This window comes from Mustelus asterias, chromosome 18 (assembly GCF_964213995.1).
Source record: "Mustelus asterias chromosome 18, sMusAst1.hap1.1, whole genome shotgun sequence".
NCBI lineage: Eukaryota > Metazoa > Chordata > Chondrichthyes > Carcharhiniformes > Triakidae > Mustelus > Mustelus asterias.
Window position 1 is genome coordinate 65,416,619 of NC_135818.1, and position 25,198 is coordinate 65,441,816.

Sequence of the window (25,198 nt, forward strand, 5' to 3'; positions counted from 1 at the left end):
TTAAAGAACAAGGGATGGTAACAATATCTTAGACAGGTGAAACTATTTGTTGTTATATTATAAAATAACACTGCATGTTTGTAATGAAGCTTATTTTGTAAATACAGTGGATCACTGTTCCAACTATGTGACATGTAATACACTGGTTGTTACATATTTTAGGATGTTAACAATTTGCTGTATTTCAAACACCCTGATAAAGAAAGCTTTCTTTCTTCTAAAGGGGGAGGGGAGACAGCCTTTGATCCCGCAGCAAGAAAATAAAGTGAAAAAAAAAAGCAGAAGAAAATTTGTATTTATTTTAAAATGTCTGTGGAATCTGGTAATTCCTTTTTAAGTGTTGTAAAGGGACTTTTAAGAGTCGCATCAATTGTAAAGGAATCAATTGTAATTTTCTTGAATAATAAATACTGGTCCACATGACCTGGTTGCCCTTAACAGGAAGTCAATGGATGAAAGGTATGTGGCTGGCAGACACAAAGGACAACAGCAGACAGAGAGCTGGAGAAGTGGGAAGAACCGAGAAGGCAGGTTTACAAGGAGCTGTGTGCATGTAATACAGTTAAACAGGACAGAAAGCCAAAGGCAGGATTAGAGCAGAGATTGTGAATTGGACAATTTTGCTTTTGCTCCTTTATTTTTGCCAGAGCCGATCATACCATTAAACAGTGAGAGTAAGAGTAAGATAAAGGTGTCTCTAGCAAATCTGTGTGATCAGGAAAGCTGTGAACTGAGCGAAGTAGATTCTGTGTGAGTGTGCTGTTAAGGCAACGTTCGTTCGTCTTGGACAATCTCAGACTGAATACGGCTGCTGGTGAACACAATTTGGGATTAAATTGAATGACTTGGAAAGCGAGAGATCTTATAATACAAATGCTAAGTTAGAGAAATTTGGAACTGCTGGTGTGTCACCTGTCTGTGGGGACTGATGTGGATGCGTAAAATGTACCTTTGTTGTAAATGAAAGTATCATTTGTCCAAACATTCATGTTAAATTTATGTTGGTTATGTCTGATTTGGATTAAAATAAAAGTTGCAAAAAGTGAAATCTTGTTGGTAATCTCATCGTTTCAGGGTCGATTGGTAAATTTGGCTATTTTGGTTTATGGTTCTCCACTGGGTGTTGATCCAGTGTCAGACAATCTAGTCTCTAGTCAAACAGCAACATCAATTTTGAATGTGTGTAGTTCATGGTTGATTAATGTCATTTTACATACATTGACTATTGACTGCAAGCCTTCATGCATGCCAGGACACAAGTCCCGCCGTTTCAACTTCCAAACCGGAGAACTTTCACCTTTTGTTTTGCTGTCTACTTTTCACGATAGGATTCCTAATCCTCATGCATTCATTGGCAAGTCAGCACCTTATTGCTTGGGGACTTCCCAGTTTGAGGGGGGATGGTGATCAATAAAATGTGATGATCTTTCTCACCATTGGAAACAACCCATGATGTCCTTTTGGCACAGGGATGAGAGAGACAATATGGACTTAATGGCAGAGTTCTAAAAAGTTTGAAAGGATAATCGGACTTAGGGGATTCATGAGCACTGATCTTTAAAGACAGCAGGACGTATTGAAAGAGTAGTTAGTAAAGCATTTGAGATCTTGGGCTTCATAGAGCATAGAGTACAAAATCAGGGAAGTTATAAATCTCTGGTTAGAGCAGTTAGACTATAGTACTCAGTTTGGTCACTATACTTTAGGAAGAGTGTAAGGGTCTTTAAGAGGATGCAGAGGAGATTTACCAGAATGGTTCCAGGATGAGGGATTTTGGGTACTAAGTTAGGTTGGGGATACTGTTGTTGTTGTTCATGGAGCAAAGGTGATGGAGGGAAGATTTGATTGAGGTGTACAAAATTATGACAGGTTAGATGAGGTAGACAACAAAAAGCTGATTTTTGTTTTTACACAGCAAGTTGTAACGGGCTGGAACTCGCTGCTTATGAGGGTGTTGGAAGTGGGTACGAATAAAGATTTCAAAAGAGAACTGGATGGGTACTTGAGGGAAATAAACTTGCAGAAACATGGGGATAAAGCAGGGTTACAGGATTGACTGAATTGATGTGCAATGAATCAGCATGGATTTGATGGGCTGAACATACAAACAAGGAGCAGAAGTAGGTCATTCAGCCCCTCGGGCCTCCTCGGTCATTTAATAACATCATGGCTGATTCGAATAGTTACCTCAATCTACATTCTGCCTACTCCCAATAACCTATCAACCCCTTGCTATTCTGCCTTAAAAATATTCAAAGACTCTGTTTCAACAACCTTTTCAATAAGAGAGTTCCAAAGGCCCATTACCCTCTGAGTGAAAACATTTCACCTCATTTTCATTTTAAATGGGCAACCCTTTATTTTTGGGTTGAATGGGCTCCTTCTGTGCTGCAATGTTGGTTATGACTCAAAGATTTTTCCTTATAGTGTTTTACTAATGACAACATTTTACCCTTGGGAAATAGGTGTTTTTTTTGTTATAACTTAGTTATTGAGATAAAACCTTTTTGCCAAGCTAAAATAAAATGGTGGATTAGAATATTAGGGTTGGGGTTGATTTCAGGTATTTTCTATGTGGGTGGTAAAGAAACGGCAGATGTTGGAATTTGACTTCAATTTAAAAAATCTGGAATTTAGAGTCTACTGATGACCACGAAACCATTGCCGATTGTTGTAAAAACCCATCTGGTTCACTCATGTCCTTCAGGGAAGGAAATCTAACCTGATCTGGCCTACATGTGACTCCAGAGCCACAGCAATGTGGTTGACTCTCATGATGCCTTTAATGACCAAAGCATATCCAAAAGTATTTCACAGCCAACTAAGTACTTTTTGACATCCACTTAAGAGAGCAAACGGAGCATCAGTGTAGCATCTCATACAGAGATGGCGCCTCTGGAATGAAGATGAAAAACCCTATTAAGTATGACGTTAGTGTACCTTAAAGAAAGTTTTTTTTTAGAAACATGCTCTCTGCAGCTCACAGCACCGGCTTGTCTGGAGATGTCCGTTTATTGCTGCTTAAATGGAAAATTGTTTACTTTTACTGTGGGATCTTTTATGGTTCTGCATTGTTAGGAAGAAAATTGGTTGGCAGGTCAGGTAACAGGAGTTTTTTTTGTTTTCAGTTTTAGTTGCTGTTTACGACACACGACAGCGCAGAGTCACTGAGCAGAAACTGATAGCCAAGTTCCGCACACATGAGGACGGTCTGAACCGGGATGTTGGATTTATGTCACATTATCAGTAACCTCCACAGCTTGCCTCCTGGACTTGCACAATTTCACAAGCTGTACTGTCTGGAGACAATACACATCTCTTTAACCTGTGTTGAATGCTCCCTCCACCCACATTGTCTGTACATTTAAGACCTGGCTGGCTGTAGAGATTTGCATTCTAATCAGTATTCTGTAATTTGATTTCTGTGTCTGTGCCCTGTTTGAGAACAGAGACCACTCCATCTGACGAAGGAGCATTGCTCCGAAAGCTTATGGTATTTGCTACCAAATAAACCTGTTGGACTTTAACCTGGTGTTGTGAGACTTCTTACAAGTTTTAGAAGGGACAGCAAGCTGAAAAGTAGTGTCTCACTCTCTCTCCCTGGTTTTGGAAATTCTGTGGGCTAGCTGAAAGCCTCCTTGGAGTAGAAAATCTGCTGTTGATAGATTGACCAGAGTCTAACTGGAGTTCAGGGAAGCTGTTCTGACTTCAAACTGTTCTGGGTGTGTCAAAAGGACGACTAGAACTTACAAGGCTGAGAGTTTTCAATTTATCCAACCAAAGGACTCAATTCCAGTATCATGTGAACAAAGAACAAAGAACAGTACAGCACAGGAAACAGGCCCTTCGGCCCTCCAAGCCTGTGCCACTCTTTGGTCCAACTAGACGGCACGGTAGCACAGTGGTTAGCACTGCTGCTTCACAGCTCCAGGGACCTGGGTTCGATTCCCGGCTTGGGTCACTGTCTGTGTGGAGTTTGCACATTCTCCTCGTGTGGGTTTCCTCTGGGTGCTCCGGTTTCCTCCCACAGTCCAAAGATGTGCAGGTTAGGTTGATTGGCCATGTTGAAATTGCCCCTTAGTGTCCTGAGATGCGTAGGTTAGAGGGATTAGTGGGTAAATGTATAGGGATATGGGGGTAGGGCCTGGGTGGGATTGTGGTCGGTGCAGACTCGATGGGCCGAATGGCCTCCTTCTGCACTGTAGGGTTTCTATGATTTCTATGATTTCTATGATAAGGAACTTCTCAGTTGTCTTGATTTTAAGAGGGAGAGATAAGAAAGAACAGATGATTTCCACTTTAAAATCTAGACCTTTGGTGTTGAGCTTATATTTCAAACGTTTCTAGATTATCCACCTTCAAATTTCAGGTGGCAATCCAAAGAAAGAAATATTTCACAATTATCTTCTACTTTGATTATTGTCTGATCTTATAATTTTAGCAAATATAGCTCAAATTCAATTATTTAACTATTACATTATACAAAGTTGTGATGATATTAGGCTATTGATACATGATATGTTTAAGGGGGATTGCTTTTTAGCTAGGAATGTGTTACTTTGTAGAGTTAATGCACTTTTGTTTACTTTATTTCTCCTGGGATTTCAGAGTTATGTGATACTAAATTAATGGGAGGAGCTTGGCCTGTAGCAAGGAAATAAGTTTCACTTTCATTTTCAAAAGTCGGTTGCTGGAGGGAACTGTTAAAAGATAGAAGTCTACAAGCTTCTCTCTCTGACCACTCTATCTCTGCAAAGACTCTCTGGAACTTTCACAACTCTAACCAAGTCCGAACAAATATATCTGTGAAGTTTATAAGAGAAATATTGCTTAATTGGAACTGAAATAGAAGTTAGAATTTAAGAGTTAAAAGCAAAATACTGCAGATGTTGGAATCTGAAGCAAAAACAGAAAATGCTGGATAATCTCAGCAGGCCTGACAGCATCTGTGGGGAGAGAATAGAGCCAACGTTTCGAGTCTAGACGACCCTTCGTCAGAGCTGGGATTGGAGAACTGAATTAGAGGAGACGATTCAAGCTGTCTGACAACACCCTGTGGAGGATTCCTTTAGTGATTCACCAACCATTGGTGAATTTAAGCAGATCATTCAAAGGGTGAAAGCCAACATAACCTGTAGGCCAGATGGTATATCCACAATGGTCTATCATGGTAGTGGCTATCAGCTCACAACCCCAACAGTTCATTCTTCACCTCTTGGGTGAAGACGACTTCCCCTGGATGTCAAGAATGCTACTATCATTACTATCCATAAGAAGGGGGATAAATCCAATTGTGAAAACTACAGGGAGCTTTCGTTCCTTTGCGGGCAAGATCTTGGCACACATCCTCCCAAACCGTCTTCATTCTGTCGCTGTGGAGATGCTCCTAGAAACCTAGTGTGGCTTCTGACCATCCCAGGGTACTGCAGACATGGTCTTTGTGGCTATCCAGGAAAAAATGCCGTGAGCAAAACCAAGGATTGTTCCTTGCCTTCATTGTCCTGACCAAGATGTTTTATCCTTTTAAATCATGAAGCTCTTTGGATCATCCTCCAATGCTATGGCTGCCTGTTGAAGTTTGTCACCAGCCCGAGGCTTCTGCATGACAATACGACCGCCACCGTCCTGAGTAGAGGATCTGAAACTGATTCCTTTTATAGCCGGAACCAATTCCAATGGACGGGCCATTGCATCTGAATGCATGGAAACTGCCTCCCTCAGCAGGTTCTCTTCCCTCATGTCTCCATTGGCCAATGCTCTAAGGCTGGCCAAAGGAAAAGATAAAAGGATATGCTCAAGGCTGTCCTAAAGCATAGGTCACACTGGCTAGGAGGAAAAAGCTATGAACCGCTTAGCATGGTTTCACCTGGTCAATCAAGTAGCAAGCCACTTCGAGGTTCAGCAACCTGACAGCAAGGCAGAATGTTGGCAGCCAAGGAAGGAGAGGGAAGCCAACCTAGGGTTGCAAATTCCACTCCCCGAGGCAACAACATGCCCCCCATCGTGGAAGAACTTGTGGATCCAGAATCAGGCTCCTCAGTCATCTGAAGACTCACCAAGCCTTATGGATATCATCCTCAATTTCGGGGGACCGCCATCGACGATCCTCAGTGCACTCCATCATAATGGTGGGACTTGGACAATATATGTGGAGCTGGAAAACAGGCTGAACAGCTTCCACCTTTGTTGTCTTGAATTTATCCTCTTCATCTCTTGGCAGGTATAGCAACTCAAGAGGTCTTACCTACATTGTGTTGATTCCAGCACTACCGAACCAGAAAGTGGATAATAATGTTGTAAGCTTTGTTTGGTTGTGTGATTCATGTCTTACCAGATGTGTGTACCGCTTTATTTTTTGAAAAATTCATGGGCATCGCTGGCTGGCCAGCATTTATTGTCCATTCCTAGTTGCCCTTGGGGGGCAGTTGAGAGTCAACCACATTGCTGTGGCTCTGGAGTCACATGTAGGGCCAGACCAGGTTAGAACGGCAGATTTCCTTCCCTGAAGGACATGAGTGATGATGTGGAGATGCCGGCGTTGGACTGGGGTAAACACAGTAACAAGTCTCACAACACCAGATTAAAGTCCAACAGGTTTATTTGGTAGCAAAAGCCACTAGCTTTCGGAGCGCTGCCCCTTCGTCAGGTGAGTGGGAGTTCTATTCACAAACAGGGCATATAAAGACACAAACTCAATTTACAAAATAATGGTTGGAATGCGAGTCTTTACAGGGAATCAAGTCTTAAAGGTACAAGACAATGTGAGTGGAGAGAGCATTAAGCACAGGTTAAAGAGATGTGTATTGTCTCCAGACAGGATAGTTAGTGAGATTTTGCAAGCCCAGGCAAGTCATAGGAATTACAGATAGTGTGACACGAACTGGGATCTTGGGTTCATGTCACACTATCTGTAATCCCCATGACTTGCCTGGGCTTGCAAAATCTCACTAACTGTCCTGTCTGGGGACAATACACACCTCTTTAACTGTGCTTAGCACTCTTTCCACTCACATTGTCTGTACCTTTAAGACTTGATTACCTGTAAAGACTCGATTACCTGTAAAGACTCGCATTCCAACCATTATTTTGTAAATTGAGTTTGTGTCTTTATATGCCCTGTTTGTGAATAGAACTCCCACTCACCTGACGAAGGAGCAGCGAGCGCTCCGAAAGCTTGTGTGGCTTTTGCTACCAAATAAACCTGTTGGACTTTAACTTGGGGTTGTGAGACTTCTTACTGGACATGACTGAACCAGATGGGTTTTTACAACAATCGGCAATGATTTCACGGTCATCAGTAGACTCTTTTAATTCCAGATTTTTAAAATTGAAGTCAAATTCCACAATCTGCCGTGGCGGGATTAAGAAGGGTGACACTTTATGATTTCCAGTTGACGCTAATGTTAGGTCTTCCCCCCGCCCCGGGTCATTTTGAGAATAAAAGCTGAAAGTATTTGTCCGAAAAAGAGAGAGTTAGATTGTTGTTTGAGACGATATAATAAACACGTCTCCCAAGTGTTTCCACGGACTTTCTTCCAGTCAGGATTCCAGCAAGGTGTTGCCCGCCGGACCCTTTAACCTTTAGACTCTGACCTTCCCCATGGAAACCAAAATGGCTCCCGGACAACAGAGACGCGCCGCCTGTTAGAATGTGCAGTCGGCGAAATGGTTGTTAGACAGGGGAACCGGTAAAAACACCCAGCCGGCCTGGGGGCAGACAGACAGGGGGCACCTGGGAGCTGAGGTGTCTTGACAGGACCGGGACATCTTTAATCCTCTTGTGTCCCTTCTGATGCGAATTAACGAAGTGCCGGTTACTGAGGTGGGAGAGAGTCTCGATCGACCCGATCTCTCCCTCTCACCCTGCATGCTGAGTGTGAGAAACCCTTGTCCCGTCAGCAGCGAGGCGGCGGCGCTACAGCCGCTTTACTCACTTCAAATGTCGGCACGACAAGTCAATTAACTTTTTTTTCCAGAGTTCCCACAGGTTTGAGTTGATGCTTTCTTTTCTGGTTTTGTAAAATGCAGATGTACAAATGTGGAGTCACCCCCAGACCCGACGGCGCTGGCCGCCTGGCTCCCGACGCCAGGACTCTCCTCCCAAGAGTTCGTTTGGCCTCCTGACAGTCTCTTGGCGATCCCAGCTCCACCCATCCTTGGGTCGAGTTGGGTGACCATTTGACTTTATTTTTAAGAGACTGGTTTAAATCCAATTGTCATCCTGTTCGAAGGCGGCGTCTACCTTCTTCCGATTGGACACAATTGCCGCAGATTAGTCATTTGTTTCGCTAAGTAAAGGCTCTCCTATCCCATAATGACGTTTCTGTCATCATATTGTTTGTGTGCCTGTGTCTAAACATTTATTATAAAAACGAGTTGAACTTTGTACCCATACAATACTTTATATTTGCCTGTTTATTATATACTTCCTAATGTTGAGTCTACGTTTGTATGTACGAAATGCCTTTTATATTATGGGGAACTTGGATACCAAGCAAGAACTGGAAGGTTAGAGGAAGTAACTGAAGTTTTGATTAGGCTAAAACATAGAGAGCAGGAAATGCTTAGGAATAGAATACCGAATAAAGGTACTGTTAAAACTGGAGGCTCTGGAGGGGGAACGAATTGGGTGAAGGTTGTAAGATGGTTTTAAGTTTGAAGGAGATACAAGGATAGCGTGGAGTGAGATTGAAGAGTGCTTTAAAAATGATGAACATTTTGTGATCTATACACTGGGAAATGGAGCCATGGGAGATTGGTGATTGTTGTAGTGATGTTTCGGACATAATGTTGGAACGCATTGTAGGTTGGAGTCTGTGATGGAGATGTAACACTGATTATGATCACAAAGACGCAGCATTTATACAATAAATAAAGGGAGGCCAAAAATAAAACTTTTGAATACAGTGAAGAAGTCCCCGCTGTTAGGAATGGAATCATGAAAAGTACTATGCCATGGGGAGTTGGTTGTAGTAATGGCCCCTGGAAAGGTTTAAAAGGTTGGTCACAGCCATACTGAATATTGTTAATTTTGATGTTGAGACAGTTTTAATAGGGAAAGATTGGGTTTGGGGGGGGAAGAGCTGAGAGAAAGGGTAGATAAGAAATGTGGTGGTAGTTGTAGTGTAATGAAGGGTAGATTTTTAAAGGATTGGGTTAATGTAGGTAAAACAATATCTTAGGGAAGGAGACCAGTTCACAATATCCAAAAGCATGAGGTTGAGAAGAGGTGGTAAACAGCACTTTGAGCTGGAAATATATTTTATGGATGAGATGAAAAAGCCTTTGGATTACACTTCTTGAACTGGCTTAATTGAATAACTAACAATAAATTGGAATGAGTATTTTAATTTTTCATATATATCACAAGTTTAATGTATTATATCACTTTGCAATGCAGCAAGGAGAATATGGATCATTTCCTTCAAATGCAATTATACTGCAATATGGTATCTGTTGATTGCATAGTCAGCATAGCTTTTTGTATTTCAGAATGAGCTCAGTTTGATTTGATACTACAATGGATTCTGTATGTTGATCAATGGATGCATATACCTCTGCACATTTACAGCTCATTTTTAATGTTAGAGCATAATATGAGCACCAATGACACAGAATGTGATATTTAAATGTTCCCAGTGGTGGAAAGGTACTTCTAAAATGTGGCATTAGAACAGGTTGGAGTTTTGTCTGTGGCCAGTGCAAGGTCAGATTGATCAAAAATTGCCCCTTAGAAAGAGTTGCAAATGTCATGCGCTCAGGTGATACATAAATACAAGTCATGCTGATATTTTATTCATTTAGGCACACTGTAAATTGCTTTGTGTCAATGCAGAAGTGGCAGTATTAGTGCAGTTGACAAATCACTTGTTGCAATCATGCCTTTGTTTCCATTTCTAATTGCTAAAACATATACAGGTCAAGCAACCATCATAATATGCTGATTTTCATCACTCAGAACCTGCAATAGCAACAACTTTCCTGCTTCTGGTAAGGACTTAATTAAATTTCTGAACAATGTACAATATAAACTATGCAAAAATAAAAAAGGAGGGAAATAAAGATACTTGATTTACTTGATTAACAAAGAAATGAAATAAATGACTTGATTTACTTCAGGAACTTGGATGAGGTTGTTGTGATCTCCATGGAGACCATTAAAATTTAAAGAGAAATGTAAACACTCAGTGATCAATTGAAAGGACTGTGGTGCAAGATTTCATGTTTTTCAACAAAAACAAATTTCCCTGTGATGAAGAAATAAACAAAGCAGATGCTACTGACTTAATAAGATAGTTTGTCAAGACTTGGGATGTAAGTCCTGTTCCTTTACTTGCTAATTCCACTCAAGAGTTCCCTTTATACATTGAGATTTTGAAACTTTATTAATCTCCTTTTGATATCAAACCAAGTGTGCCACAGCTCTCTGGTATTCACATTAATTTCTCCTCAATTCCATTCTTTGAGGTATGAGATTTCATAGAGATCATTCCATTTGCCTTTGGTTAAATGACCCTCCAACCTTTCTTCAAAACTTCATGACTATGAACTTCCCACCTCAAGCTTGGGCTCCTGTGCATTTGTGTTAAGTGATTTAAAAAGTAAGGAGTATCCCAGCTCCTAATGACCTCTATTTTCCTTGTCCTGGCTTTGGACAGACACGGACTGTTTTCTCTCTGTCTGCTCTCAGGCTAACTGCCTTTCAATATGAGGGTTATTATAGATTTCTTCCTTTAGCTTCAAGTTAGGCAAATTTTCCAACCTATTTTCCCTTCATGAACTCTGTCTCCAAACTAAGTGCAAGTCCCATTTGTATTCCTCGCAGTGAATAATAAAGTTAGTATTTTTTCTGCTTAAGGTGCAGGCCTGGCTAATGTTTCTCTTTTGCTCCCACAACTCTCAATGAACTTGTAAGCTGCACAAGATCAAAGTTGCAATTTGTTTTGTCATAATCCTGTGCTTACAAGAAAGACTGTAACTTAATTCCAAATACATTTTCTCTATTTGCTTCTCTATGGCAATGGGAAACACCTCAGCCTCGCCTCCAAGCATGCATGTTAATTAACATGTTAACTCTGACCACAAATGTCTTCCAGGTTTCAGCACAACTATTTACAATCTTGAAACCCATAACTATGCTATTAGTATCAGGAGACTTCATGTATTTTGATTGTTTTCATAGCAATCACAGTGATTTCCTCAAATGTAAATTATAGAATACCTACCTCTGAGTAACACAATTTGAGTCTCCCTGTATCGATGACCACCCAGTATTTACAATCACGTAGACACCGGCATAGATTGCATGATCCCTCTCATTTATCCTAAATTTAAAGGTAGAGTCCAAACTATAATCCTTTTATTAATCAAAAGATACAGTTCTTAATAATAATTTAAACTTCACTATGGTAACATTGTAGATAAATATTGTATGATGCATGTCAGTACAGTTAGCTGGCTTAGCTTCTTTTATGTTATGAGCTCTAGATTTGGCTTTTTTAAATCTCATGATTCTGGTAGGGACCATTAATGTTTAAAGAGAAATTTGAACACCCAGTAGTTAAACGAAGGAACCATGCCACGAGATCTTACTGTTTTAAACAAAAACAAACTTTTTGCGTATCTAAGAATACTTAAAGTAGACGCACTACTAATTTAACACCTCATTTATAACTATATGTTATAAATCCAGTTTTACTTTTACTTCCTCCCAAGAGTTCCCTGATCGTGACAAAATCTTGAAGGTTCATTCATTCCTTCAGAGCAACCTTAATGTTTGCCACAGTTCTCTGGAATTCACTTAATTTCTCCTCAGTTTCCTAGTTTGGACTTGGACTTCCAGAGCTGTTTCTCTCTGCAATGATTCCACTGCCTTCTTGCCCTGACTCCAGACAGAGGAACTGCTTTTCTCAGTCAGCTCCCACAGCTTTTTTCTGAGCCAGTTGTTCAAGATGACTGATTTCTGCTCGAAGACTAATTGCATTTCATGATGAGGGTTACTGGAAATTTCTCCCTCTGGCACAAAGTAAGGCAAATCTTAAAACCTTCTTCCCCTTGTGAATTCCAACTGAGCTGCAACCTGCACAAGATCAAATTGCCTTCTATGAGGAGCACCTAGATAAATCAAACAAAAGTGCCCTCTATGCCCCAGAACCTACCTCCATGGCAATGCAGCATGCTTTGGGATGTTCCAAACCAAAATGCAAACTAATTATATTGCCTTCAAAACAATCTCTTTGATACTGTGACCCATATGAATAATTTATATATTTTATCTGCGATAAATGTAAACGTTCTAGTTCTATTAAAAGATTCAAGATAGGTCATTCATGGTTTACATTTTCTCACTGCTAACTCTGACCTTATAAAATAAACATAGGTTATCTTTTAACTCTAATTAGCCCTGGCTTGTTTGACTTATATTAACATTAGGGTTGTATATCAGTGTCTTAATCAAGTTTTTCCATTTATCTGAATAAAAACTCCAATTCCGAAATCTAAAGGTTACATTCTAAAACATATGAATTATGAAACTAGATACTCAAAATAGCCTCATAAATTAATTCTAAGATTTAAAATAAAGAAGGAATGTATAAATATTCTTTAAAAAATGACAATCAGGAAAAGACTAGCTGATACAGCAACTATGCCCCACAACCATTGTCTCTCCATTGTAGCCATGTAATCCCCTAGGAGAGATGTGATGAATGTTTTAAACTTGATTACTGTGCCAATTTGTCTGCTCCAGGCAGCCCACATGCTGAGAATGATCATAATTAATCCTAGATATTGGGGTGTTTGTTTTAATCTGAGTTAATGCAGTTTTTGTTTGGGTTGTCCCCTGGGTTGGGGTTTACTTAGGTTGATTGACAAGAGCACCTCATGTGCCAATAGGAGGAGCTAGGCTTACAGAGGGAAACACCCGGCAATTTCTGTTTGGATGTGTAAGGTGCAGCGCGCTCGCTCTCTCGCTCTCTCACTCTCTCTTGCTCGCTCTCAATATTGCTTAAATTGGAACTAACAGAGATAGGTTAGCAGTTAAGAAATATATCTGTCATGTTTAAGTATTTCAATTGGTAAAGGTTACACCAATTCTTTTTTTTATAGTTAAACTGTATTGTTAAATAAAGTTTGTTTTGATAAAAGCTTCCTGGTGGGTCAATAGAATCACACCTGGAGTGAAACACCTTATGCTTACACTAATGCTAAAATCGAAAATAGTTGGGGTCTCAGCTAACTTCATAATATACTTTGGTGTTTCTGAAGTGGTCCTTAACAGAGAAAATAAAACAAGAAAAAACACAGGGCTAGTAAAGGAAAAATAACCTCTTGTGAAGATGTAAAGGTTGATTTATTGATTCGGAATAAAACATGTACAAGCAGCAAAAGAATAGAGCTAGGTTAGGTGTTGGGAAATTTTCCTTTTCCCAGAAGGTTATTAATCCTTTAGGATAGTTTTTCTAATCATGTAGATTGATCAAAAGGGAGCTGGGCAAGTTCCTGGAGGAGGCCAATGTTGCTGTGAACTGCAGATGAATTACAAAAGGCCACCATGGGCATTGTTACCTCTTGAAACTCATTGTTTGATTGCTTTTCATGACACTATGAAGGATGCCTTTATCTATTTTTTGCAACTCTCAGGAATCTACAAGGCTGCTAGTGGGTTAGAAATATTGAGATGCAAATAATATAAAATAAAATCAAGCAATGTGTACAAAATATAGACAAAAATTAAAAAGGCATTCGAAGGCTAGGAGACAGTATGAGGAGAGATGGATAAGTAAGCTTAAGGGAAAGAACAATTACTTTCATCCCTTTATAACATTAAAATAATTGTCCAGGAGAGAACAGAAGCAATTAAATATAAAATAGGCAACCTTCTTGTGAAGGATGAAAACATTGGAGAGATAATAAATGAGACCTCCACCCTGATTTTTTTTTTAATACAGAAAAGCATATGGGTACAGGAGAAGATGATTCAGATTGGTGGAGCTGAAGGTGGAAAATGTAGCGGCCACCTTGGCTTGCATCTAAAATGATCAGGGAAATTAGTGAGCAAATATCAAAGACTCTGGTCACAATCTTTTGAATATCCTTGAATGAGAAAGTTATGCCAGAGGACTGGAGGGTTGCCTATATAACACATCTGTTCGGAAAGCACAACAGGTAGCCATAGACCAATCAGCCTAACAATGGTAGTGGATAAGCTTCTACAGACTAAAATATGGGATAAAATAAGTACTCGCAGACATGATTAATTAGGGATAGCTAACATGGATTTGAGAAGGCAAGTCAGTTTGAGAAATGCAATACTGCGTTTTGAAGAAACAACAGAGGATAATGGAAAGGAAGCAGATGGGAACAAGGAAGATGTATAGGAGGAGGTGGGTGGAAGGAGAATAAGAGGGCAAATGAGGTAAATGGAGAGAGTAGAAGAGAAAAGGGGGATGTGTGATGAATGGTTGATGGAATACAAGGGGGTTGGGGCAGTGAACAGAAAGAGAAAGGTGATAGAGGAGAGTAGGAACAAAGACTGGGTCAAAATCCTGGAACCTCCTTCCTAAGATCACTGTGGGTGAACCTACACTAACTACATGGACTGCAGATTCAAGAAGATGGCTTACCATCACTTAAGGGCAATTAGGGATGAACAATAAATGCTGTAAGAAGTTTAACAACACCAGGTTAAAGTCCAACAGGTTTATTTGGTAGCAAAAGTGTGGCTTTTGTTACCAAATAAACCTGTTGGACTTTAACCTGGTGTTGTTAAACTTCTTACTGTGTTTACCCCAGTCCAACGCCGGCATCTCCACATCAATAAATGCTGGCCAGACCAGTTATGCCCATATCCTGTGAAAGAATAAAATAAAACTATTGGGTGGGAAGGAGTTGCATTGGGCTACCCTTGGTTTCCATTGGAGTGGATTTCCATGTGGGGATGAGGGAGAAATAGTCCACTCTGTTTCACCAAATTTGAATTTTCATCTGAGTGAGTGGAGATTGAGGAGGGTGAAATTTGACCAGATGGCTTGCTTTGTTGGGGGAGGCCAATGGGGTCGGGGGCCAACTTGCCGGGAAAATCTCTGCAGCATGTTTTTAATATTGACTGTCTGGGAGGGCATTGGTTTTGTTATGCCCCATGTTGGTCAGATAGCCTATTGATCCAGCCATTCTTCAAATCGACAATTAAAAACAGCCATTCATAATTTTAAGCACAACATGTGTTCATGACCAGAGGCTTATATGTACAGTTTGGCACTTAATTTAAATTATGTTTAAATACTAATGGCTTATTAATCTTCAATTGTTGTTGAATTTTGCCATGCTTCTTTTTCTCTTTAGTGGTTAATCTGCATACTGCAATTTACCAAATGACTTGGGAAATGATCCAACTACAGAACGAAACGGAAGAAATTTTCAGAGAATTGGTAAATACTCCCCTCCCCTTGCATTGTTACACAATTGTTGATCTTTGCTGATAATAGATGGTCAGTTGTAGATTAGCCGTCTTCCCTGAAAGGATTTGATTTTTGTTCATTATTTTCATCCATTTTCTATGGTGTTTCACAAGGTAACATATTTGCTTTACTTATACCATGCATGTACTTTAATTTAAATCTAACAGGTTATTAATAAAAAAGACTTTACAAAAGGAACCATTGTTCTGTTCTGAAAACTTTACCACTATATGCTACCCATAAACACAATGGCTGGGATTTTATTGGGCAGAAAGTTGAGCGCGACCCCACCTTGATTGGATTGATAGGCCCAACTGGATTTATGTGCATCAGGCAATTAAGTGCCAGACATCAGATCTCCCCTCCCTGTTATAGACAATATTCGCATTGAAGAGATGCCAGCCAATTGAAGGCCTGTCAGTTCTTCAGTCCCAGCAGTGCCATGGTTACTGTTGGGACTGCACCAGCCTGGAGTAACATCATGACTGTGTCCCAGAACCTAGGTTAGTGGGATCGGGGAAGCTGAGACCATTCAGGCAGATGCTGGCAATGGGATAGTTAGGAACGTGGAGAGGGTGGTGGTTGCCGGGGGTTGGTGCATGGGCTATGCACACTGAATTGAACTTGGCTGTTGAGGGGGCTTTCCATGGGCCACAGGGTGCAGATCAGGCACTGCTCCCCAATCAAGCCATTAGGAAGACAGAAGGGATACCTCACAGTCTCCCCATTTGCCGCAGGGCCCATCAGCAGATGATGAAATGTCAATGGCAGCGTGAAGAAGCTCTTAAGTGGCTACTTAAGCACCTCCAATATCCTCTAGGTGGAGACTGTCCATCACATTCACCACTGCTGGTGAAATGCCAATGGCACCTTCCACCAGCACGACTTTAGCCCTCTGCCTCGCCGTCAGCTCCATGAGGCCCCATAAAGAGAATGGTAAAATGGAAAAAATTCCTGGGCAATACCAAATATAATTGAAGGAACACCTACCAACCGGAAAAAATGTTATGATCCTCACAGAGACTAATACTTTAAACAAGAGATTTGAACTCCTAGTGATAATTTAAAGTGATTCCCGGTAATCACATCAAAACACAAATTTTAAGACGTTTACTGACAGTGGCACAGTGGTTAGCCTGTTGCCTCACAGCACCAAGGACCCAGGTTCAATTCTGGCCTCAGGTGACTGTGTGGAGTTTGCACATTCTCCCGTGTCTGCATGGATTTTTTCGGGGTGCTCCAGTTTCCTCCCACAGTCCAAAGATGTGCAGGTTAGGTTGATTGGTCATAGTAAATTGGCCCTTAGTATCAGGGGGATGAGCAGGGTAAATAAGTGGGGCTATGGGGATAGGGCCTGAATGGGATTGAGGTCTGTGCAGACTCGATGGGCCAAATATCCTCCTTCTGCACTGTAATAATTCTATAACACAAACCAAAATCAACATTGACTTGACATTACTTAGTAGACAACTGATATTCTAAACCACAGAAATGATTACCCTTATCTAATGTTGTAACAGAACTGATAACTCTACACAACTGATAACAGCACACTCTCCACAGGAGTACAGTCTTAATAGGAAACAGTTCAGTCTCTCCCACCTTGCAAGGGGTACATGTCTCCCTGTTTCGCTGAGTTGTAACATCATGTGACTGTTTAAAAGCACTTCTCTCAGTTTTTGGAGAACTCCTGTTCCAACTCCAGGCAGTAAGGCCCACTCAGGTGATTTCTCCTCCTGGCCTCACCAGGGCAAATCTTCCAGAGATTTTAGAGTGCGATAGGTGCATTTCTTTGATCACAGACTGTCCTCCCTCCTGCAATCACCCAGGTAGCTCATAGGGAACCAGCAAGCATTTCCCCTCTGCTGATCATGCAAGCCATGATGTGGAGATGCCGGCGTTGGACTGGGGTAAGCACAGTAAGAAGTCTCACAACACCAGGTTAAAGTCATGCAAGCAACAGCCTTTTGTCTCTGTGAGACATCTCCCTCTCTTTTTCTGTCCAAAAACCCTGAGACAGGAAGTTTGTGCACAGCTAGTCCAACCGTGCTTGACTTTGTTTTCAGGTGTGAACATTTTGCACTTTAATCTCGGTAAGCCCCAACCTAGGCTCCTGGTTTCCATGGTAACTGAGCCACATAGGTTTGTTGTTGGGCAGAACTTATAGCGAGTCATATGGCCCTCTTCACGACTCAGTTTTCTCTTGAATTAAAGAGACACTCCGCAACATTATCATCTTTGCACAATCTTGCATTTGTAACACTAAGGTGAGATTATTTGCATCACCAGAGGTCCCCACCAGTATGTACATAACACACTTGTGTATTGTATGTTGCATTCTCCATAACCTGCGGATGCACAAAGGTGAACGTTCTGATGAGAGAATGGGACTGATTTTGATTGCTGACCTGAAACTTCAACATGAATAAAGAAATGGCCTGGAATATTTGCCTGTAATGCATGCTGAAAAACATTGCTATTGAGGACCTTTTAAGTCTGATTGAGCAAAAACAAACTGTTCTAAGGTGGGAAAATTGAAAATCAATTTCAGAAACATTGCAGCAAGAATGTTTGAGCTGAGTACCATGATAGAAGGAATATTTTATCTTGCTACTCTTAGTAGCTCCAGTAATAATTGTGTGACTGTTGACAAAATGCCTTGAAATTTTTCCATATATGAATTAACCAGAGGTTCTGGTATGCAATTAAGTCCTTCTTTGAAATAGGTTTTAATACAGCTATTATAATTGTTGAATGTGGTGGGTTCCTTACATCATCAGCATCAAGGACTTCCAACAAAGGTGGTTTATCCCTAAACTCAGCAGCTATATGCAACACTAATGCTCTGCCTGCACTCCCAGGGATAACTCCTGTGCTCCTGCCACATGACCTCTTTTGTAGCTATGTTATCATGTTCTCATGTAGCCACTCGGTCTACATTTTCTCTGTTTGGTTAGGACACCTGGTGGCATGAGATGTAACAGTGTGCACAATAGGAAACTATATACAGACCATTGTGTGACATACAATTAAACAAACTGACAATACATAACTATTTACATATATTATATGTACATATATAGACATTGGTTAGGCTTTTGCAGCTGGTGCATAGCCCATTGTGTCTCCTTCTCCTCGTTCTTTTCTATTGAAAGCTGAAATTCAAAGGCAATTCTAAGCTAAGTGATAATAAAGACCTGAAATCTTATGTACGGCATGCTCTAATGAAAAAATTATGTTGAGGTGGTGATGATCTCACTCTTTCCTTTGAAGTTGTCAACACTGTCGCAATAGAATGTAGAATGTTGTTGGAGGCTCTGTTGCTTCACTGCTTTGGTTGAACTCCAATTCGTTCACCTTACTGATGCTCCTACCACTGGAGGATTGGACTGCTGCCATTTTACGACAGCCTCTGGGCCAGTAAGGGTTAATAGGATACCTTTTACGATTTGTCGGAGAGTGCAGCTTGCAGTAAATACCCTTCTGGAACTTTTCCAAACTATCTGCAATATTTTCATCAAAGATGAATGGGTCGATGTGGCAAAGTCTTTGTCATAATGCCAACTTCTGACACTGTGTAGAATGTTGTGGGTCCCTTAAATCATCAACATCAAGGAGTTCCTACGAAGGTAGTCCATTCCTGAGCTCAACAGCTATATACAACACTTCTCCTCTACCTGCACTCCCAGGGATAACTCACGTGCTCCCGCCACACGACCTCTTTTGTAGTTGTGTCATTACGTTCGCATGTGACCACTCGGTCTACAATAATATTTGCATTCACATCATGCTTTCACATCAAAATGTTTCAAAGCACTTGGCACACAATTTTCTTCTGAAATTCAGTTTTGTTATTCAGTAGAACTATTATGCATTTGCAACATGAATAACTAATAAATAACAGATTTGTTTATGGGTGGTATTGGTTGATGGACAAAAGTTAACCTGAATAATGGGAGAAATGTTTTCCTTTGAATAGTGCTGAACATTGAAACAATTTGAGATGGTACTTAAACGTCTTGTGCAAAAAAATGGCACCTCTGGCTATCATTTATTTATGATGTGGAGATGCTGGCGTTGGACTGGGGTAAACACAGTAGGGAGTCTAACAACACCAGGTTAAAGTCCAACAGGTTTATTTGGTAGCAAATATCACTAGCTTTCGGAACAGGCTGTTCCTTCGTCAGGTGAGTGGGAGTTCTGTTCACAAACCCAGGTGAGTGGGAGTTCTGTTCCCGGTTTGTGAACAGAACTCCCACTCACCTGACGAAGGAGCAGCGCCCCGAAAGCTAGTGACATTTGCTACCAAATAAACCTGTTGGACTTTAACCTGGTGTTGTTAGACTCCTTACTGTATCATTTATTTACTCATTATTGCCTGGAAGGCAAGCCTGATTATGCATTTAACCTCTAGTGGATGTTCAAACCTCAGTTTTCTGAAGAAAGTTGACACGTTAGTATTTGATGTAATAAAATTCAGGTAATAAATTGTAACTGATAAATCATATTATTCACTTTAAAATGCATGTGCCTCATTTTCATTGTCTGAATAGTTTGGTTGATGAACTTTATCTGTCACCATACAGAATGAGAACTAGGGACTTTAATGGGACTGTGCCACTTTCTTGAATAGCTACTTCAAGGGGAGCAAAGGTTTCTAGTATATTACCAAGTGGTTCAACACCATGGGTACATCATAACTTTGCTGAAGTGCTTCTAAATACAATTGCATAGGAATCTGGAGCGTATCCAGACTACATCCAATCAATGGAACATTTGAAATGCTTCTTGGCTCTTCGCAAAACAAAATATCCCTTATCAGAAGCAAACTATTTAATCAGAGCATTGTAGTCTTTATGCCAGTAAATTCATATGCAACACAGACTCAATAATGAAAACCAAAAGAAAAGATCAATTTAATTTCAGCCCATTACATTAATTATATTGCTGGCTCCTCTTGAAGTCCTGCTGGTAGAAGGCTGGATGGAATTCTTAAGTTTTTTTATAAGAGGGAGTCCAAGACACTAGAATCTGATGAACACTGTGAATCTTGTGTAGATCCTCAAAATGATGTATAGGTTCTGCTGCTAAATTTGCTATTGGTCTAGCACTCAGAAGTAAATTAAAACTTTTAGTATATTAAAATAAAACTGAATATGTTTATATTTGAATCAAATTTGTGCATTATATTTTGCTGTGACTGCAGTGCATTTTGCTTCCTTGTTGGTTTCAACCTCCGTGCAACCACCTTCCTCCTCCAATGACTATCTTCCATTAGCTCACTCCATAGAACTACCTTTTTTATTTCTAGTCTAAATCTACTGGATAAGAAAGCATATTTCACAGAATCCTAGAATTGTTGAAATATAAAGCACAGAAGGGAGAGTACAGAGTCTATCATTTCTATTGTAATTGAGGCCAAAACGTTGTCTAATTCCAAGAAGAAATTAGGTATAGCTCTTGGGGCTAAAGGGATCAGGGGATAATGGAGGAAGGGGAGATCAGGATATTGAATTCAATGATCAGCCATGATCAAGATGAATGGCGGAGCAGGGTCGAATGGCCTACTCCTGCTTCTAGTTTCTGTGCCTCTATTGTTTCTTTTGAAGAGCTATCTGATTTCCACATGTATACTCATGACACAATGCCCTCCCTCTCAATAGCCTCTGGGTTTTGGATACACTACAACTTCTCAATTAGATGTTAGGAAGAACAAAAAAATCTTCAATCTCCATCACAAATTCCATACTCTCACCAACAACTCCATCTCTCTTCCAGAGCACTCTGTCAGGCCAATCCGGGCTGTTTGCAAACGTAGAGCCTTGTTTGAACCAGACCATGATTTATGACATATCCTTTAAGATGCAATGACCACTTCCTCTTACTTGATCTCACCTTATTCATCCCTACCTCAACTGCTGCTGAACTTAATATCCATAACTCACCTCCAGTCTCAAATTCCTTTCTTCAGTACTCTCCTGAGTGACATCTTTTCCACTTCCACTGTAAATTGCAGCACATTCAAAATGTTGCAGCTTATATCCTATTCTATATCTGGTCTCTCATCCATTTCCTTGTTCACCTACATTGGTTCCTGGTCCCCCAGTGCCTCTGATTTAAAATTTCCATTTATGTATCAAATCCTTACTTCACCTTGCATGCCCCTATCTCTGTAAACTCCTCCAGCACTACAAACTCCCCCAACATTCAAAATCTTCTCTAATTCTAGCCTCTTTGCATCTCACCCTCTCTTGGTGCTGCAAATGGCAGCTGTGTCTTGAGTTGTCTAGGCACAATGCTCTGGGGCCTGTTTAAAAGTGGCATTAACTGGGAATCCTGGTTGCAGGTGAGTATCAGTAAAGTATAGGACTACTCCAGGTGGTATATCAGGATGCCACACCTATTAGTAGCCGTTACATATAAAATATCTGTGTTATTGTTTTACAGTTATTTATGAGGAGAAAATGTGTGTTCCCACTTTTACTATTAGTTATCAGTGAGTTGTTATTAGTTGCTGGTGGAATGGATTTTTTTTGTCCACCTCTGGCTCCCCCTGTGCACTATTCCCCCACCTTCAGTTTCCAGTGTTCCCTGCCATCAATTTCCCTCCTTCACCTGCTCATGAGTTGTCTCTTGGCTTTTGGAACTTGTCACACAACAGCTGGGGACCAAGGCAAAGAACTTTCAACTACCGGGGAATCCACCTTTAATGGTAAATGGAATAACATTGTAATTATCACAAGGTTAGACGTCATATGCTCAGAATTACCAGGTGGTTAAACCTCTAGGCTTAGCTCCATCCAGAATTGGTACCCCAAATTAAATACAAATTTCAAACTTGTGCTCTCTGTGATATATCTTATGCTTTTTAAAAAAGGTGCAGAAATATAAACACCAGATTCAGTGATGGTCCCTTCTGTGTCATAGTTTCGAACTCCTGGCATTACATTGAAAAACTTCAAGATGTTTGGCCCTGCAACATGGATGGGTTTCCACCTGTGGCAATCCAAGTTAAATGGCTCACTTGCAAGTTTAAAAAGTTAAAATTTAAAAACTGTGTTAATTTAACTCCAGCTTTTGTAAATAAAACTTTGGAAATATTGGAGTATTGAAAAAGTAATAGTAAGAATAAAAGCTAAGTTGCACTTCTAAATCAATTAATATATTTTTGATATGTTTTCTATTTTTCAGTGTATGTGTAATGGATTGTCACCTGAGAAGATTACTGAGCAAGGACAATCAGTCACTGAACTGGAAATGTTTTTCTCGGGGTATCCTCGAATGGTGGGGCTGCTATACTTTCCAAACTTAGTTGTTCTTACATTAGTGAAGCAGGATATTAAGCGGATTGAAGGTTTGGAAGCGTGCCCTCTGCTTACTCAACTATGGATTGCTGAGTCACAGATAGTGGTGAGTTACCTGTTTCTGTGGAACTAAAAGAGAATACTTTGTGTACAATGAAGGGTAGTAGAAGTCTTTATGGCTCTTTTCTGAACTGTCTGTTTTGTTAGAGCATGTCAAATATCATTAAATTGTTTTTGTAGTTTCTAAATTATATTGATTTTCTGTAATATAACATCAGTAAACACTTTTATCTAATTAACCAAAGATTTAGGTAAGTTACAGAGCCATACAAAGCAATACTTTTAGAACTTGCAGCATTCTTTGAAAAAGGTGACATTATAACTTTGCATGTCTGGCAGCATCTATGAAGAGAGAAAATAGAGTTAATGTTTCAAGTCCGTATGACTCTTCTTCAGAGACATACAGACGCAAAACATTAGATTCATTTTCTCTCTCCACAGATGCTCCCAGACCTGTTGAGTTTTTCCAACATTTTTCTGTTTTTGTTTCAGATTCTAGCATCTACAGTATTTTGCTATTATAACATTATAAGCTTGTTGAGTTATTGCTTAAAACAACTATGTTATCAAAGTGGAGCTTTGACAAAGGGACATCTGGACTCGAAATGTCAGCTCTTTTCTCTCCTTACAGATGCTGCCAGACCTGCTGAGATTTTCCAGCATTTTCTCTTTTGGCTTCAGATTCCAGCATCTGCAGTAATTTGCTTTTATTCTGCAAAGTATTAAGTTGCTATTAATTTTACTCCTTGACAATAATTTGTACCATCTCAACATTGCCACCCGCAGGAATTTGTAGAACCTGCATGTATTAAAATTAGAAAGACTGGGTTACAGTTTTGAAAGATTCACTACATTTGGAGAGATACAAATAAGACAAATAAAAATTCTTCTCCAAGTTGTATTAATTACATATTAAAATAGTGTGAAGATCACCTGAAGGTTCTGAAGTTTCATGTTCTTCACTGAAGTGTATTGAGGGTACAGTAAGTAAGACCAGAGTATGAAAATGGCATTGATTCCAAAAATAACTTTTAATTATTTTTCTAGGACATTGAAGGATTAGACTATTGTAGAAATCTACAAAGACTCTACTTGTATTACAATCGGATCACTAAGATTAAAAATCTGGAAAATCTAACGAAGTTGGAGATTCTTTGGTTGAACCATAATAAAATTAAAGTTATAGAAGTAAGTACATTTCTTTGATCCTTAAAATCCTCATTCTTGACCAAACCTCTTGATCGCTCCTTTCACCTTATCCCCTTTGGCTTTGTCTCTGTGAAAAGCTTTGTCACACTTTTCTGCATTGAGTGTGCCAATGGTGGCACAGTGGTTAGCACTGCTGCCTCACAACGTCAAGGACCCGAGTTCGATTCCCAGCTTGGGTCACTGCCTGGGCGGAGTCTGTGTGTCCTCCGGGTGCTCTGGTTTCCTCCCACAGTCCGAAAGACTTGCTGGTTAGGTGCCTTGGCCATGCTAAATTCTCCTCCAGTGTACCCAAACAGGTGCCAGAGTGTGGTGACTAGGGGATTTTCACAGTAATTTCATTGCAATGTTAATGTAAGCCTACTTGTGACACTAATAAATAAACTTCTAACTCTCCAACGAAAAGTTGTTATTGTTTCCTCAATGACTTTAGAGTGAATCAGATACATTATTCTAAGATCATAAGAAGTAAGAGCAGGTAGGTCATTCGGCCCCTCAAGCCTGTTCCACAATGCAGTAAGATCATGGCTCATCTGATTCTGGCCATAAGAAATTTTCCTGCCATCTCTCCAACTGTCACCTCTCTTCGCTTCCTCCCTCTCTCTTTTTCTATCACTCTCCTCTATCCCCCACCTGCTCCCCCCCCCCTCCCCCCAACTATATCCCTGACTCCCTTGTCCATCAAAAATCTGGCTAACTCAATGATTCGGCCTCTCAAGGTAAGAGAGTTTACAAGATCAATGACCCTCAGAGAGAAAAAGATCCCTCCTCATCTCTGTGTTAAATGTTTAACATTTTTAAACTGTGCCCCAAGATGTAGGTTTCCCTATGAGGAGAAACACCCTCTCAGCACCTACCCTGTCAAGCCCTTCAAAATCTTATATGTTTCAATAAGATCACCTCTCATTCTTCTAAACTTCAATGAGTATAGGCTCAACTCGCTTAATTTTTCCCCAGAAGACAAATTACTGAACACCTCTGAATTCTTTCCAATGTAAGTATATGTGAGTTAGCCAAGTAAGTAAGGATACCAAAGCCATACACAGTATTTGAGTTGTGGTCTCACCAATGCCCTGTACAGTTGTAACAAAACTTCCTTATTTTAATACTCCATCCCCTTGCGATAAATGACAACATTCCATTTTCCTTTCTACTTACTTGCTTTCCTTG

The 25,198-nt window shown here is 40.2% G+C and overlaps 1 protein-coding gene across 1 annotated transcript in view; it reads left to right on the top strand.

Annotated features, from left to right (window-relative positions):
• Positions 1 to 22,715: 22,715 nt before the first annotated feature.
• The window catches only part of lrrc9 (leucine rich repeat containing 9), a 125,733-nt gene continuing 123,250 nt past the window's right edge, over positions 22,716 to 25,198 (top strand). Inside the window, exons 1-2 of the mRNA XM_078233126.1 lie at positions 22,716 to 22,868; positions 23,870 to 24,010. Coding sequence (XP_078089252.1) covers positions 22,716 to 22,868; positions 23,870 to 24,010 — 294 coding nt within the window. The remainder of the gene's footprint in view (positions 22,869 to 23,869; positions 24,011 to 25,198) is intronic.